General features: G+C 39.4%; 1 protein-coding gene across 2 annotated transcripts in view; it reads left to right on the top strand.

Moving 5' to 3' along the window:
* Nucleotides 1-17,703, top strand: part of DIDO1 (death inducer-obliterator 1) — a 48,506-nt gene extending 30,803 nt beyond the window's left edge. Inside the window, exons 8-17 of one of the 2 annotated variants that reach the window (XM_058851015.1) lie at nt 523-970; nt 1,884-2,043; nt 2,466-2,582; nt 2,804-2,908; nt 3,366-3,501; nt 3,653-4,199; nt 5,016-5,169; nt 6,096-6,185; nt 6,822-7,017; nt 12,647-17,703. In XM_058851015.1, coding sequence (XP_058706998.1) covers nt 523-970; nt 1,884-2,043; nt 2,466-2,582; nt 2,804-2,908; nt 3,366-3,501; nt 3,653-4,199; nt 5,016-5,169; nt 6,096-6,185; nt 6,822-7,017; nt 12,647-16,005 — 5,312 coding nt within the window. In that variant the 3' untranslated portion in view covers nt 16,006-17,703. Of the gene's footprint in view, nt 1-522; nt 971-1,883; nt 2,044-2,465; nt 2,583-2,803; nt 2,909-3,365; nt 3,502-3,652; nt 4,200-5,015; nt 5,170-6,095; nt 6,186-6,821; nt 9,114-12,646 lie in introns of those variants that run through there. The other variant, XM_058851016.1, reaches the window with a different exon arrangement.
* Nucleotides 17,704-18,169: the final 466 nt, after the last annotated feature.

Raw genomic sequence — 18,169 nt, 5'->3', positions numbered from 1 at the left:
TTTAAATCTAGGCTTTAGTTAGGAACTGAATAAGTTTATTAACCTTCAGTAATACTCAGCTTAGGGTAATATTAGTACCACTTCAAATTTATGGACTTTGTCGCCAGGTCAACCTCTGTAATTAATTGGTTCTGTAAAGTGCTATGAGACTTTCTGTTTAAATGTAGGGTGTGGATTGTATTGCATTATTTTTACTTTATGTATTTGTAAGAATTTGGGTTGATTTTGAAGCTTAACCATGAAATCCCACTGAAGAATCTTTGAAGGTGGTGCCTTCCCCCCCCCCCGCCATTTTTCTTATGCACAAAATTTTCAAAAACAAACAAGTCATCCATTACATGATTTTTAAAATCAGTTTCAACAAGGCAAGTGAGAATAAATAGCTTAAATTGCTTGGCTGGTGATTATTCAGTGGAGATGGTATTTCACAGACTTCTCTTTATAGATTGATATTTGGTCATCATTAATACAAAGTTATAAAGTTAAGCCTTTAATATTGTATTTTCCTCTTTGTTTTTACAGCTCAAAGGGAGGAGAAAAGGAATGAAGATCGAGCAGAGTCCACATCAGCACCAAAGAAGGCTGTGGTATCTATCATGGAGAAACAGTCCTCTTCTCTCACCAAAAATCTGCCTTCAAAGAAGTCCCCATCCTACTCCAACACGTCTGTAACTAAACCACCACTGAAGCCTGCTGGAAGTTTCAAAGGTGTCATTCCCAAGAAACCTTGGCCTGCATCAGGCAGTGTTCCTTCCAAACAGTCACCTCTCTCTCATGGCCCATCAGTTGCCAAGAAAGCAGCTCCGTCTTCCAGTTTGAGTGGAGGACTCAAAAAGCCTTCACTGTCTTCCATGTCACCTGCAGCTGGAAGTAGTCAAGCAAAAGCCTCAGCCAATCCCGCCCAGTCACAGCCTAACTCTCAGATTCGACAGAATATTCGACGATCCCTGAAAGAAATTTTATGGAAGAGGTGGGAATTCAAAACACTTTATAATAGGAAGCTACATCTAGAAGTAGCATGCAGAGTTTAGTTTGTCTTAATATGGAACTTTGAGGGGTTGAATTTGTGCAACAAATTATTACAAGTGTGATCAGCATCTCAAGTTTGTTTGAAATAAGAATTCATGGTAGAAAATAAATGTGCATGGGATAAAGCCTTTATAAAATGCTATTCCATTTATATTGAGACAATTACAGTTGAAGGATTAAATCACAGCATAGAAGCTTCTATAATGTAGGTGCTCTGAGTTTTAAAGTCTAGAGATGGCAGTGTTGGAGATGTAGAGTTGTAGGGAGCATAGTACAGGAAGTACTGTAGTGAAAGGTTAAAGCTCACTGAAGGAGAGAGATTCCCTCCTGTCCCAGCATGAAAATCAACGAGAAATTCTGGTCAATAGGCAGCTATCACTTAGGACAGGAAAAAACTAACATACAAAATACATACAAAAAAATGTGTATTTTCTCACAATAATTATTAAAGGTAATGCCAACCATAAAGACTTGCCATAGAGCCACGTCCCTCTGGTATTATCTCTGAAAAGGAAATCCTGGTCACAGTGGGGAATGAAGGACTGAAACTCAAGTGCTTGAGCTCCCAGTCTCACTCCTGGCAGAGAAGCTCCTGGTGGCAGTGCCACGAGCAGGAGTAAAGGCTGACTTGGTCTCCCAAAGCCATGTCATCCATGGCCATCTGCAGGCAGTAATTAAAGTTTGCCAGAGTTCAAGGTCCTGAAATAGACTTTGGCTTTGAGGTTTCATTTAAAGGAGTCTTGAGCCTTTTCTGGGTGAGGAGCAGCCGAGGTCACCTCTGAAAAATTTTTTGTGACTGTACCTGACCATTCACCCTTGACCTAAGCACCTATTCCTGTTCTTGTTTGCAACAGAGTCAATGACAGCGATGACCTGGTCATGACAGAGAGTGAAGTAGGGAAAGTGGCACTCAACATTGAGAAGGAGATGTTTAATTTGTTCCAAGTGACAGACAACAGATACAAGAGCAAATACCGTAGCATCATGTTCAATCTCAAGGACCCCAAAAACCAGGTTTGGAATTTTCTTAAACAGTGAACTTCTATAGAAATGTGCTTTTGGGCTTAAATGGTATGTCAGACTCTACCCTTAACATCAGGAGTTTCAAAACAGAGACTTATTAAATTATAAAATGTTATTAAAAAGCCATTCAAGCATTTTTAACAATATTTTTATCTAAGTAGGAGTTCAAAGCCTACTTTAATTGGTGATTGGTATTTACACAGTTTCAGCATTTGGTGTGATATATTTATACTCGGGGTTTATTTCATCCCTGATTTCTGGTTGTTGCACCTTTCCAAGTTTGCTCATATGTAGGTGATACTTTAATAGAGAATTAAGAAACTGGAGCAGGTTTTCCCTGCCCAGCACTGTGAATATTGTCAGCTACCTGAGCAGGTTCTCTCCAGCAAGACAAAAACCTCTTCTGTTTTCAGGGACTTTTCCATCGTGTCCTTCGTGAGGAAATCTCCCTGTCAAAACTGGTGAGAATGAAGCCAGAAGAACTTTTATCTAAAGAACTGTCTGTGTGGAAAGAGAAACCAGCTAAGGCAGTAAGTAACATAATTTTTCCCTATGACCTTAGGTACAAGTTAAGAGCAAGTTTGGCAACCTTTACTATCCACTATACATTAATGCACCATTTTCTTCCTAACAAAACACTAATAGCACTCAGTTTCAATACACATTTTCCCTACCACATACCAAATGATAGCGAAGTACAGAGTGAAATAAATATATGTAGCTTTTACCAACACTGTTTTGTTTCTTTCAGGTGGAGTCAAGAAGCAAATCTCATGAAATCAAGAAAACAGCCGTAAAACGGGAACATGTGCCTGCTGTCAATATGGAGGATTCTCCACCAGTATCTGACTCTGATGTGAGTACTGGGGCTGTTCCTTCAGCATGAGGATGTGGAGGGGGAGAAATGGCAGTTAGGGCTTCAAATTTCTTATCAGAAGTGCAGATAGTTTCACTGAACTGTGGGGATATCATTGCCCACTGGATGTTCTATGAGCATTCCTCAAGGGTGAAAGACTGCAACAGCCAGTGATGGGTGTATTTTACAGGCATCTCAAGAATGCTGTGTGTTTTTCAGCCCTTGATGTCAATTTACAGAAAAATCTTCTCTTTCTGAATGTGAGCTCTACTTAAAAGCACTGTGGCTTTTATATGAGGACATGTATCATGTGATAACTCTATCAAACATGATATGCTTTAAGTAAGGACTTCTATGTATTCCTTTAAAAAACCGAATTAACAGTTTTTGAAGTATTTTTTTTAATTGTTGGAATTAATGATCAATTGTAGTATGTTTTGTGTTTATTCACTTTTAGGAGCAGCAGGAGTCAACCCGAACTGCACCCAGTTTGAACAGTGCTCCTTCTCTAGATGTTTTTAGCAGCATGTTGAAGGATACAACCAGTCAGCATCGAGCCCATCTTTTTGACCTGAACTGTAAAATCTGTACAGGTATTTATTGACAATGCTGACCTTGAGCAAAGTAAAATAACTGTTACTTAAAAGTGTTGTTTGTTTGTTTGTTTGTTTTTTTGTTTGTTTGAAATAGTTTCTCCAGACTACTGTTAAATACTAATCAAAAGCACTTGATTTAAATCTGTAGGCCAGATTTCAGCATCAGAAGATGAGATACCAGCTAAGAAGGTGAAGTTAGGAGCTTCTGCTAAGAAGGTGGAGTCGAAATCAAAGCCAGAAGTGCAGGCCAAGTGTGAAAGTCCTGCAGCAGCCCCGGCAGCAGAGCCTGACAAAGAGCCCGTTGCTGATGACGCAATGGATATTGACGTTGAACCGGCAGCAGAAACAGTTTCCCAGCCATCCACAGAAATAACTTACACTCCTACAAGCCAGAGCCAGAACAGCACAGACTCTGCTGGATCTGAAGAGGTCTCTGCTGTCCCTGCCTCCTGTGCTGGCCCTGTTGTCACAACCGTAACGGTTTCTGGCAGAGACCCCAGGACAGCCATGGGCAGCTCCTCTGGGACCGTGACACCGGCCCCACGTCCTGGGCCCGCAGCTGACAAAGTCTCCACGGGGGAAACCAAACAGGAAACTTCCAAACCAGTTACAACTGTTCCCAAATCGATATTAACCAAGCCTTCTTCCTCACCAGATCCCAGATACCTGGCGGTTCATCAGTCACCCAACATCAAGTGCGTATCCTCAGCAGCTGCCACATCCCTCCTGTGGCTCTCTGCAGATTCCCATGTGCCCCATATCCTGTTCCCTTTCCCTCAGCCAAAAGGCTTGTTGAGGTTTAAAGTTCAGGGAGCCCGATTCACATTTTTAAAGTGCCATCTTTCCTCATTTGCTTTCTCAAGCTTGGTAAAGTTTTCAGAGAATCAATGTATGTTGAGAACAAAGATTCTACAGTGTTCCAGCATAGAAATAAAATTTGAAGGTATCATACAGACTTAGAAGTCTGAATATACATTAACATCTAGAAAGATATTGCATGGGAAAGATTGCTTAGAGGCATTTCCAGATTTTCGTCCTGTATTAAAATACTTTTGCATCTAAATACAAATGAAAATTAACCAATTGGTAAGCTTGAAAGGAAGTGGCTTCCTTTCACATTCTGAGTATACACAATAGTAAAAATAAATACTGCTGAGTACACCCTTTTGCAATTTCAGTTAAAATAGTTTTATTCATAGCAAGTTCTTTGAATTTAGAATGTCTTTCAGAAGGATATTGTTTACTTAGCTCGTGAGAAGTCTATAATTGGTTTTATAAAAGTCATGCATTTTGGCATCTCTTTGCCTGTCTGCAGCTACAAGTTTATTTTCTGCTACTTCTTGCCTTTTTAACTAATACCAATATAATGGAAAATATTAACAAAGCATCTAGTAAAAATGTTATTATTCAAAGGAAAGTATCAGATCAATAGGAGGAGGGAAGAAAATTTAAAATAAAGGGCCCATCCTCATTGGCATTCTGTAACCAATCTGTTTGGATTTGTTTTGCAGTGCTACAGAGCCTCGCTCACCTCAGGACAGTGATACTTCCCTCTTTCTCTCTCGTCTCAACACCATTTGGAAAGGATTTATTAACATGCAGAGTGTGGCCAAATTTGTCACTAAAGCGTATCCAGTCTCCGGGTGCTTTGATTATCTTAGTGAGGTGTGTGTATGTTTGGAATGGGTCTGTGCTGCAGTTCCTGGTGCTAGAAAGGCTGGGGGCACTGTGTGTTTACAGAGTTACATTACAACTATAGCAGTGGTAAATTACATCTTTGTAGTAATAGGAAAAGTAGCTCAAGAAAAAGAATTTAGCCTTTTAAAAATCCCTCACAAATCTGTGAAGAATTCTAATGTCTTTCAATGTGTTTATTCCTATTTTAGAACCTAACATGGAGTAATGGCTTTACATCACTTGTTTAGGAGCCAGTGTTTTAAAATTGTGTGCCTTGTTCTGTTCTCAAACTAGATGGGTCACTGATGTGATCTGTTTGAAAATTTTGTTCAGCTTTTTATGAAAAATATCATCCTTGTTACTAATTTTCAAGTAAAACCAGTTGGATGATACTCTTCTGAGAGGGTGTACATACATTTTCAGTAGAAAAGTTTTTCTTTCTCTTTTTTCTCTCAAGCACATTTTAGGTGACTTAGGAATTTTCAAACACAAATGTATGGTTTAGAGCTTCTTAGAGTTGCTTGTTCTTCTGAGTATCACTTTTGCTGAAATGAGTTTCACTGTCCCCATGACAGGAAATTCACCAGAATTTAAGTGACTTGGGGTCACTGCAAGTGTGGAGAAAAGCTGTATTTCAGATAGCAGCTTCCCTATAAAAGCCAATATATGTGTATATTGTAGTTTCCTTCTTTGGGGTGTGTATCTGTTCTGTGTATCCTGTTGGCCTTTGGGTCACATACCATAATTAAACACCTCCAAATTTAGGAATAGCCTGGCTGAATTTAAAAACATGTATACAAAAGTCTACTAAAATTTAACTATCCACTGGGCTACTGGGATGGGGCAACCTGCACTGCCTTTTTTGGTTTTCATTTTTGGTTTTCTCATGCTACCATGTAATACTTCTTGTTTAGGATTTACCTGACACAATTCATATTGGTGGGAGGATCTCACCGAAGACAGTCTGGGATTATGTTGGCAAACTCAAATCTTCGCTTTCTAAGGTATTCACTTAAAATCCTTTGCAAAACACAGGAGAAATAGACAGCAATGTAAAATGACAACTTTTTATAAAATAGAGTAGTAAACAGCAAATGCTGACATTGATCACACATGGAAAACTACCTAAACCACTTCTTTGAAATTTTTGATTTATTTTAGTAATTTGTTTATTGAGCTGTAAATCTTGATCTCTCTTCACTGCACAGTAGTTAAATCTTCATACTATTTACTAACTGAAATATTGAAGACTTAAATTCAAATTTTAAAGAAAAGGAACTTATCATTTAATGTGCTTAGTATATTTTAGTATTAAAACCACTTCAGAAGTGAAAAAATTACAGACATTATAGAGAAAAACATTAAACAAATAATTTTCCATTTATTTTCATTTGAGCTTCAAGCTGTTCAGTTTGATGTAAGATACACAAGTAATTTGTGTTTCTGAAAATGACAAACCTAATTCTATTTTAATGTTGCAAATTGAACAGCAGTAGTCTCTTTAATCTAGAGTGTTGCCCTGAAGGCATAGTTGGAGTGATAAATGTGTAGTTTATTTTTACCTCTGGAATTTGCCCTTTACCATTTCATTTGCTGGTATGTTGCAGGTTGAATTTTTCCACTTTGCTTTTGTATTCCAGGAATTGTGTTTGATTCGTTTCCATCCTGCAACAGAAGAAGAAGAAGTTGCCTATATCTCTCTCTACTCCTATTTTAGCAGTCGTGGTCGTTTTGGTGTTGTAGCTAATAACAACAGACATGTCAAGGATCTCTACCTGATCCCCCTGAGTTCTAAGGACCCAATTCCTTCCAAACTCTTGCCCTTTGAGGGACCAGGTAAGCACAAAACAGGGGAGGTACAATGCTAGGTAAAATCACAAGACAAAAGCCAATCTGAGACAAGTTGTTGAATATTTAATGTAATCATTAGTTATTTTTTTTTATATAAAATCAATTTAAAAGTACGTAATTAGGAAAAAACTGGAAATCAAACTCCACTAAGATAAAATTGTCCAAACTTCAGTCTTTCCAACAAGATGGTCATAGGTCTTAGGAGAACAAGTTTACATGTAAAATCAAGGATGTGGAACAGCCACTATATTAAAAAAAAACAAAGCCAGAAAATACTCCCACCCTATTATCAGCAGCTTCTAAATTCACCAACCCTAGACCCTTACAAGCCATTCACCATCACTTAATTCAAGCAGGAAACGTATCCGACAGAGGAGTCAAGAAGTCAGAGTGAAGACAAAGGTAACATTTCTGGTGCTTCCAGTGCATTGTCACTGCCCATGCTGAGTTAAACTGTACATGCAGGATGGGGCACGAGGTGTTTGAAATGTCCTGTTCTACTTGGATCAAGCTCTAATCAAATCATTGACTTCAGAAAGTCAGTCCTCTGGGGAGAAAGGGATCATTCCTTAGGGTTAGATTCTTCTATCTTTAGATAAAATTACCTGTAATAGTGTTTGGTAAGTTTACCCCATGTTGAACATGGTGACAGAAGAACTGAGAATGAATTCAGGTGTGAAACACCCTTCTACAAAATTTGGAGTCATCTTCATCTAAGGATAAGGAGATACATATGCTAATTTCCAAAGAAGGAAGTAGGTTTTATAGCAAGCACTAGGTTGAGAAGCTGAAGAGCTGCAGGCTGCAATGAAGGCAGAACTCCGTTGCTGTGGCCATGGCCAGCACTACACGGTAGGTATGCAACAACCAACAAGGAGCTCACCTCCCTGGGAGGCTGACTGAGCTCTACCCCTCAGATACAAGTGTAGCATGAAACTCAATAAAGCATTCTCAGAGCTTTAATGCAGGAGCAACAGTGGCTGGGACAGGTTTCAACAAGTGGAACATCATGAGTTCAGTGCTGTCCCTTCCTCCATGAGATGGCCAAGGGTGCTTGCTCTGCATCTCCAAACAAGATTTTTCTCATACACTTCAAATCTCTTTTATTTGTCCTTGAACAGTGCACAGTGTAGGTGATTGTTTTTAGGCAATATCTGAAAAGGCAGGATTATTGATGTCTGTATTACCGTATGACTAGAATTGTTGAATCTCAGCACTTCATAGTCTGTAATTTACTGAATTTTTGAGAGCTAGGCAAAAACTTAATCCCATTTCATACCAAGAATTGAAAACACCAAATACAGAACTCCTTGACACAGGGATGTAGGTAAAGAATCCTAACACATGGACTGGCTTTTCCAGGAGGAAGAAATACCATCCTTTTTGGACAGTAGCACAAGTATAGGATTGGCCATTGAATCTGCTGTAAATATCTGCTGGTATGATAAATAACTTACTTTACCTAATTGTTGCCTCTTACACTCCTGTGGAAATACCAGCTTTCTGTTTAACACTTCTTTTACTTCTCCATTATGAGTTTCATTTCAAATGAAATTGTACCTTGGATTGAAGGTTGACAAATGTATCCAAGCTTCACTATTAGTAAGAGATTTTTTTAATGTCAGACTGGTTTTGCTGAGTTTCAAGTGCAAAAGTATTTCTAAACTGGAAGGAGTTGCTCAGAACAAGTTCAGGTCTCGTCTGCAGATGATCTTGGAGGCAGAGTTTGTAAGTCAAGTTTTGAAATTGACATAAATAGTTGTAGGCCAAGTAGATTAAAGGTTAGCAGAAACAAGGTTCCAAGGGCAGGCAGGCCATGAGATGGAACAGTTTCACAGAAGATTCACTAAAGAGTTCTACCATCAATTAACACTGGAAACTCCTGTGGCAGCCTTTATCTCAGCTGGGCCAAGTTGTGTTGTGTTTTAAAACTGGGTGAAAAGAATCAGGTAAGCTGTTCCTCTTGTTTCATGTATGTATGAAAACCACAGCATGTAATCCACACCTTTCTAATGACATCTGATGGAATTTACTGTGATTTCTTTCTTTCACCATCAATAAAAATATTTTGTGGAACGTGGTCATTGTCTCCTTAAATTTGTGTGCCTTCCAGTAGAGCCTAGCAAGGCCTGGAAAAGTGTTGCCTTTAGATGGTCTGTCATATTTAGATAAATATGAGCTGAGGGGGGAGGAGGGAGAGGACAATCAAGCCCTACCACTCCAAAAATCCTAGTTAGAAGATATTCCAGCTGTATCAGCCAGCTCCATCAGGCACATATGGATTAGGAGTTTCTCCTGTTTTCTGATGGATTGGATTTGGAGCACAACTGAGGACTGCACTAGTACCTAGAAGATCTGCAGAAAACTTTGACGCGAGCAGCTTAAAAACAAAGGAAAATGGAGGGTTATCTTGATTTATATATCATTGACTTAGATATTTATTACCAGATTTTATGTGCCACGGGCTCTTCTGCACTGTCCTTTCGCAGTGGTTTATGGTATGTGAATTTATTTCTCTGTTTCACATACATACCACTTACAGTTGTAAAAGGCAGTGTAATCAGGCTTAATTACTAATAGTGATTTATTGAGGGATTTAGTGGTGATGGGACTGTAACAACTGTCTTACATAGCTGAATTTTATTAAAACAGACATATACCAGTAAAGATCCCACAAATGCTGATACATCTTTTGGTAGTTTTTGATAGGGACTATGAGTTTTCATAAAATATGAAGGCATGAAATCTCCTCAGGCTGTTTTGGAATGCTCTTAAAAAAACAAATGCACCAAAGTTTTACCTGAACTGTGAATGGAGTTTGATGTGTTCAGCTGAGCAGATTTCATTAGGAGAAGCAGCAGTAGAGGAATGTGGCATTACAAACCTGAATTTTTGTGCCAGTCAGTTCCATTCAGCAAAGGAGCCTGAATGTGGAGCAGCATCACAGTGCTGGGAGCGATCTGTAGCCCTCAATTAAGGGGGCACAAATCTGATGACAATTGTCAATAGCTCTCATGATTAATTGGGACAAGTGTTTAAATGGCATTGATAAGATACAGATAAAATCTTGTTTTGGTCTCTGCAGTTTAAAATTGACCACAGGTGTGCTTAGTCTAATCCCATGGGTCTGTCAGGGACAGGCAGAAGTTGTGTCTTGAACAGTGCAGCTCAGCTTTTACCAGCTGCTGCTGCCAGGGAAAGATGAGGCCAATATACACATAAATATGGTAAACTTGATCTAATGAAAAAATGTATTTAAGGCTAAGGAAAACAAACATTAATTCAATTCTAGTACTTAGTGTATCCTGTTTTAATGGCTTTAGTTACAGGAAGTAACTCAATAAAAACAGACTGGGGATTTCAAATGCGTAATAGGATAATAACTGTTATAAATAATTTAGCACTGCAAACTACCAACTCTGCCAGAACAGCTTGCAGCACTTTTAAAACGTGTGTTTGTGAAAGGCAGTTATTGAACAGTAGTGGCAGACTGCAGTCAACATTTTGTTGTTCATAAAATTAGGCACTTAGCTGTTTCTGGATATTGAGATAGAATGGGGCTGTGGCCTTTGAAAGCTGCTCTGGCCACGTGTCTGTTGGAGGAATCATGTAGTATTTGATCTCTCTGAACTGAGTGAATACAGTCAGTATTATTAGTCAGTTTAGGCAAAATTGCTAATATTTGTGTAAAATTCCAGTATCAAAGTATCCAGTATCCAGTATTCTATGATGACTAAATTCTAAACACAGTAGTTCATAACTAATGCTATTAACTTGCTGCTGGAATTTTTTACCTTGAAAGTGTATTAAAATTTTGCCCTATTTTAATTAGTGTCTTGATCTCTGTATCTTACAGGGATTCAAATCTGTTTTCTCAGTAATTGCTGTTTATTAGATATCCTGCCTGTTGGATTTTTGACACCTGTTTATTTCAGTTATTCAGTGTTTGAAATTCATTGTGACTAATTGCCTAAATCACAAGTGCCTGTATGAAATTTGGTAACCAAAACATTTAACAACAGCAGAACAACAAATGCCTACTGGCAGTTTCTGGGTGAACTCCTGTTTGTGAGATGCTCTGCACTGGTCAACACCCACCAGCTGGGGAGTTGTTATTCATTAACATAAATTTAGGAAAACAGCTGATGTATTTTCCTCTCTAGATGGTAAAGTCCCAGTAAAACTTCTGAGTTGTTTCACAGATTAATGTATGTGTGATGTGGTTTGCAAATGGAATGTATCTGCTACTGTGGGGTTTGTGGATTGTGTTGGTATCAAAAGATTTTTGGTGCTAATAATTAGGTATTTAAAATAGTTGCTTAGTGAGAAGTTGGTTTAATAAGGACGAGGAATATATATATAAAAATCTCCTACTTATGGGATCTTGAATAGCAGGGTCAAAATAGGTTAGAGCTCTTACGTTGCCATTTACCCACAATGAATATTTTCTTTTGCATTATTGTATTTTATTTCACAGGTTATTTTATGTTTCTGTATTACTGCTTCCTTGCTGAATGGAAATCATAACAAATGGCAAATATGGGGAAGGACAGTGGCCCTTAAATGAGGGCCTTTTAAAGGCCAGTTAGTCCAGAAGTTAAAAGATTTTCTACCTTTGCCACCACTGGATGTTAAAGGATTTAGTCTCTGCCCTTCATTCTAAGCATGTTTATGTGCCAGTGGAATTGTGCATGTAAGAGGAAAAAATACAATAGCAGGAGACAGGCCTACAGACCTTTGCATTTTTCCTGTTTATCTGAAACTTTATTATTTCTGGATATACTTCGCCTTCAAGTCTGAAACTCTTGACAAAGGAGCAGTTCTGCTTGTCATGGTTTTTACTGACATAACAAGGCCTGATACCCACCCTGCGTCCGGCAGCTCCAGGGCCATCTCACCCCCCCTGCAGGTCCTGGCCCCACCAAACACCTCTCCTGGGCTTGTCTGGGACATCCACAGTTTCCCTGCTTCTCTCACCTCTTAAAATAATGGCTGGCTGGAAAAAGCCTCAACAAACTGAGAGTGATGACCGGCTTTAACACTGTTCCCAAATGCTGTTTGATGTGATCTTTTTTGCCATTATTGGTGTTTGTTTAGCCTGGAGACAGACAAAATATTTATAGATTGGTCTCAATGTGGACTTTTAGCATGGATTATATGACACATAGAAGCAATGTTTAGCTCAGGTTTTGTCACTTTTCAGAATCTGTGTATATTTGCAAACTACATGTAAATATTTGATTTTTCAGGAGGAGAGGTGGGGGTAATTGAACAGTAGAAACAATGTAAATATACAAAAATAACAGTTTGCTTCGGTTTGAACTTTTGCAGAAACACTTTAACAATGATGCCTGGTGCTGCAATCCTTTATTGAAAGCATTGAGGAAAGGAATTTAAACTTTTAAACTCATGTATAAATATATATAAAAAAAAGTAAGAAACACAAATGCATATGCTTATGGACTAATGAAAATTGCTAATAGGTCTGATGGAATTTAGAAAACTGTTACCTTTATGACTTCTGTACCTGCCACTTTGTAAAATAATAGGTTTCTACTGAAAGCATCATTAAAAATCAGATTTTTACATATACAATCCTTGTGTTCTCTTTCAGGTCTTGAGTCATCTCGGCCAAATTTAATCCTTGGGTTGGTTATCTGTCAGAAAGGAAAACGTCCTGCCACTGAGACAGAAAAAATGGAGGAGAAGCGAAGCAGAATTCAAGCACATGAGGAAGCTGAACCATCGCTGTTCTCTAAAGCGCCTCCAGCTTCCCAAGAGAAGAAAACTCCGAAATACACGCTTTATTCAGGAGACTCCACTGTGAGTACAACACCACCTGGATCTCCTCCTCCACCTCCACCCCCGCTTCCTGTTCCAGACACCTCAGCAGTGACACCTTCAGTATTAAAAATATTGTCATCCATTAAAAGCGGCCCCACAACTACTGTGACCCCACCAATTTCAACAGCCGCTCCTGCAAGCAGCACTGCCACGCACTCGTCATCCTCAAAAACCGCCACGCCTCTTGAGCACATCCTGCAGACCCTCTTTGGCAAAAAGAAAACTTTTGAGCCTGTTGCCAAGGATTCTGGAACTGTTCAGTCTTCCAGTCAGGAAAGTCAAGCTGCAGCAGATAGTGGGATGTCAGCCGTTCCTCTGTTAGATCCCATTGTGCAGCAGTTTGGGCAGATGTCCAAGGACAAAGCCATAGAAGAGGAGGAGGATGACAGACCTTATGATCCTGAGGAAGAATATGGTCCAGAGAAAGCCTTTGAAATGCAGACTGGAGAAAGTGACAAACGCTACAGTGTGGAAAAACCATCTACTACAGCAGAACTGGAGGATGAGGCCTATGATCCAGAGGATGAAACTATCTTGGAAGAAGCAAAAGTTACTGTTGATGATTTACCCAACAAAATGTATACGGACAGTAAAAGCAGTTCTTCAGAAACACCTGCTTCATTTGTGTCTGATTTATCTGCATCCTCCTCCTTGGTGGAACAGCAAAAAATGCTGGAAGAATTAAACAAACAAATAGAAGAACAGAAAAGGCAGCTAGAGGAACAAGAAGAGGCGCTCAGACAACAAAGAGCAGCTGTTGGTGTTTCAATGGCTCACTTTTCAGTGTCTGATGCTTTAATGTCGCCTCCACCAGCAAAAGCTTCCCTAATAAAGCCTGAATTATTCCATCAGGACCAGCAAGCTACACAAAAAGTAGATTTGCCTTCATCTTTAAATCAGCAAGCACAAGTTTTAAACCAGGGCTGTGACCCAAGGCAGAACAGAGATCCTCGACAGGCTCGAAGGATGGCGACAGAGAATGACAGTGCTGATTCTCGAATAAAGCCACAGGTAGTACAGAACGAGATATCCACAAGAGAAGTCGCTCCAGCAAGTTTTCCAAATGCTTTGCAGAATTCACTTGGTAAGGAAAATAATGCTTTAATTTCCACTACTCAGCCTGGTTTTACTGCTGATAATTGGGTTTCAAGTGAACAGACATCTACGGTGCCGCAGAAAGAGACATCTAACAGCAAATTTGAACACACCATTCAAGTTACTTTGGAAAACCTGGGTCAGACAGCTTCTGGAGATCCTTCTGCTTCCAAACCTATACGTAAAGTGCTGCTTCCAACACCTCCAAGTACATCATTTCAGCCTAATTTCTCCACATCAAATGACAGCCCGTCTTTGCAAGACATGCATCAAGTGTCATGGCCAAATGAGTCAAAGGAAGCAATGGGAAGGGATTCCTTTTCAAATACAATATTTCCTCAGCAGGAAAAGGCAGCTGGACACTTTGAACCAGAGATGGGTCTTTCATCAGTGCAATATGATGAACAAAGAAATTCTCAGTCTCATCAGTTTGTAGAACAAACTGAATCTGCACCAGTTCAGAGTGAGGGCGGACCTCCCCCACAGCACTTTGAGGAAAACCGAGGATTTCCTATGTCTGGACAGAAAGGGGGACCTCCGATGATGCTCAATGCACCTGGAGCACCTCATGGACCTAATTTTAGAGGGCCAGCACCACAGTTCTCTGAAGAGCACAGTTTTCCAAATAATGATGGGCAAAGAGGACCTCAGTCTGGAAGATTTGGAGGTCAGAAGGGTCCCATTCCTTCCTTATTTTCTGCACAGCATGGACCACCTCTTTTTGGTGATAATAGGGGCCCTGCCCCTTCTTACCATGGTGGTCCAAGAGGAATGTCACCATCTCATTTTGAAGATCATAGGGAACCTCACATGGAACAAATGGAATTCTCAGAGTCCCAGTATGATGAAATGATGGGGCCTCCAGGACAGTTTGAAGGGCCAGATTCCCCTCAGTTTATGGGAAACAGAGGACCTTTTCCTTTTGGAGGTCAAAGACGACCTCCACCAGGTCAGTTTAAAGGACAGAGAGGAGGCCCTCAGTTTGGAGGGCCAAGAGGTCCAGCCCCAGGTCATTTTGGGGGACCAAGAGGGCCTCACCCAAATCAATTTGAAGGGCAGAGAGGTCCAGCTCCAAATCATATGCCTGGTCCAAGGGGACTCCTGCCACAGCCATATGAAGAACGGAGAGGGAGCCCACCACCCAGATTTTCCAACCAGAGAGGTCCAGGACCACATCAGTTTGGAGGACCAAGAGGAGGCACACCTCCAATGTTTCCGGAAGAAGATGAATCCCATTCTAGATTTCATTACCAAGGTCAGTCACCACAAGGTATGAAACCACCCCCAAGACCACTCCTGGACCTTCCAAGCCATCCACCAACTCACAGGAAAGAGATGTGGGAGGAAGGTGGACCATCTGCATCTCTTTCCAATATGTCTGGACAAGGACCTGAGTGTGAAGGACAGTGGCCCACATCTGACTTCCGAGAAGGCAAAAATCCTGACTATAGAGGCCAGACATTTGAGGGGAGACAGAGAGAGAGATATGATGGAGGAAATAAAGATAAGGGTTTGGATCAGGCAGAGCCTCAAGCAGATAATCGCCAAGGTAGAGGCTTTGAGGAAAGACGAAGGGATCGAGAACATGGCAGACCTTGGGAAAGAGACCGTGGCAGAAACTGGAGCAGAGACAGGGACTGGGAGAGACACAGGGACAAGGAATGGGATAAAAATAGAGATAGGAGCCAAAACAAAGATAGAGACAAGGATTTGGAGCGGGGTAAGGACTGGGAAAGAAGCAGAGACCGAGATAGGACAAGAAACAGAGAGAGGGACTCTTACAGAAGACGTGATAGAGAGCGATCGAGAAGCAGAGACAGGGATCGTGACAGAGAGAAAGACAGGGACCGGGATCGAAGCCGGGAAAAGGAAAGGGATCGAGACAGAGATCGAGATCGTGACAGGGAAAGAGGGAAAGATCGCAAAGATAGGAGTAAGAGTAAGGAAATTGGTAAAGAGACGAAGCCAGAAACACCGAAGGAAACTCAGAAACCAGTGGAAACTGAAGCTTCATCTTCCAGCAATCAGTCATAGACCTGTGACTGACACTTCCACTAATACACTTTTGCAACACAGCAAGGACTGAGTATCTGTAAATACTGTACATATTCTCATCTTTTAAAAATTCTGTTGTAAAACTAGCCTTACCCGATGTACTGACAAATTAGTAATTTTTGAACAACTGTGAATGAAAATAATCAGATAGATGAAATGCAAGAACATAATGAACTTTCACTTGCTGCATTTTGTGCATAATGTTTTTCTTATAAAGATTCACAATGTTACCTGTACTGAAATTTTGTTTTTTCTACTTGCATCTTTATCTTAAAGTTTCCATTTACAGTACAGAAATGGAAAAAGTCTAAGAAGAGCATATTGCTTTTAAAGATTATAAAGTTATGTTTTCCAGTAACTTGAATTGTAATTTTATAGGAGAATTTAATCCAGACCTGAGGAGCCATACCTTTACATCTCATTTACATGGTATTTTGGTGTCAAAATTGTTCCTACAGCACACACTAAAAATGTTGGTGTCATGTTTCTTTTACAATGGCAGGGTCATGTGTTTAGGAGAAGGCTGCAAAAGAGGTGTTAATAATTACTTGTGACTGATGGAGGATTTGAAAATGGAAGGTTATAAGCTTAAAGTGCACTATCTTCCTTTTATATACACGTATTTTGGGTCTGGAATCCATCTGTTAAGTGTACAGCAAAGAAACAAGTCATACTTAGTTATTTTTCATATTTTAAATCTCATGTTTACAAGCCTGTCATTAAAGAAAATACAAGAGTAGCACCTTTATAACCAGCAAAACATACAAAAGCATCAGACATTTCTTTTGAAAAGTGGTAAACCAAAGGAAGGAAGAACATTTGGTTAAATAGGCCACTAAATCTGTTACTTCAATTGAACTGATTTAGTGGAGCATTTTTTGGTTTTGTTTAGGTTTTGCAGAATTTTTCCACAGATTTAACAAATGTCCCAATTTGATTGAACTTTTCATTATAGAAGTGCTCTTTCATTCTAAAAGGGCTCTTGAAAAATAAATGATACTGTTCTTTTGTTAGACCCTACTTAGGCTGGCAGTGTATATAAAACTCTCCAATGAAAAAGATACAGCTGCATTAAAATTTAAATTATGCTGGTACATCATGTTGTGCTTGAAGAGGGACATTTTTCACGGTGAAATACATCACATTGCTACTTCCCCTGTAGTCCTCAAGCATGTAATTCTGAAGTGTGAAATAAAACCCCGCTTTAGTTTATTTGAATGTGTAAATTAACCACTGGATAAATATTTTGGTATTTTGCTAAAATAGATTTGGAAATGTAAAATTAGATTCCTGTAAACATTTTCCATCTTGAGGACTATATTACAGGTAGCATGTGTGTCACCACAGTCACATTGGTGCATCCTTGAGGCCCTTGTACATCCAGGATTTGCTGGCTGAAATGTTCATTTGTGTCCTGAACCCGAGAGAAAACGGTAACATGCAAAGAAATCCTATTAAATGCAAACATCAACTATGATGTAAGATTTCTTTTCTAATGAGATGTTTCTAATTTAAAGACATACATAAAAGTATGCAAAACGTGTGTTTGTTTAGGTTTACTTGATAGAAACTTCTGTAAATTGTATTTTATATGGCAAAATATATCACTGTACATTAAAATATGGGACTTCACAGGTTTTTGTTACTGTAAGTAGAATAAACACCTACAGAGAGCTGTTGTCCATTTCTTAAATGTGTATGTGTATATAATTTTCTATGTTTTGCTATTTCTCAACAAACCACAAGAGCCTGATGGCACACGGGTTTTGTTTCCTCATAGTTTAATGAGAGACCATTTGCAGGATGTCACAGCCAGCCAATGTTAGCTAAAACGTAGCAACAATCTATGCTAGTGATTATTTTCTCAGTTCTAAGGCATCCCCTAGTTTATTTTGAAGGCTTTTTTTTTTTTACATTTGAATCACAATGCTTGGAATTTTAAGATTTTTACATCAAAAAAACTGACAAAAAAAGAAGTATTCAGGTCACACCATTTATGAATTTCTTTGCTTTACATTTTTATGAAATAGGTGTGTGGCTTTTCATCTTCTAGGAAATTCTTCTTTAATAGTTTAGGGAATCTGTTTATGCTTTATGATCGGTAAATCCATCCTTCCAGAGATCAAGTGGCAAAAATGTCAAA

This window comes from Poecile atricapillus, chromosome 15 (genome assembly GCF_030490865.1).
Source record: "Poecile atricapillus isolate bPoeAtr1 chromosome 15, bPoeAtr1.hap1, whole genome shotgun sequence".
NCBI lineage: Eukaryota > Metazoa > Chordata > Aves > Passeriformes > Paridae > Poecile > Poecile atricapillus.
This window is presented reverse-complemented; position numbering and strand designations above follow the sequence as displayed.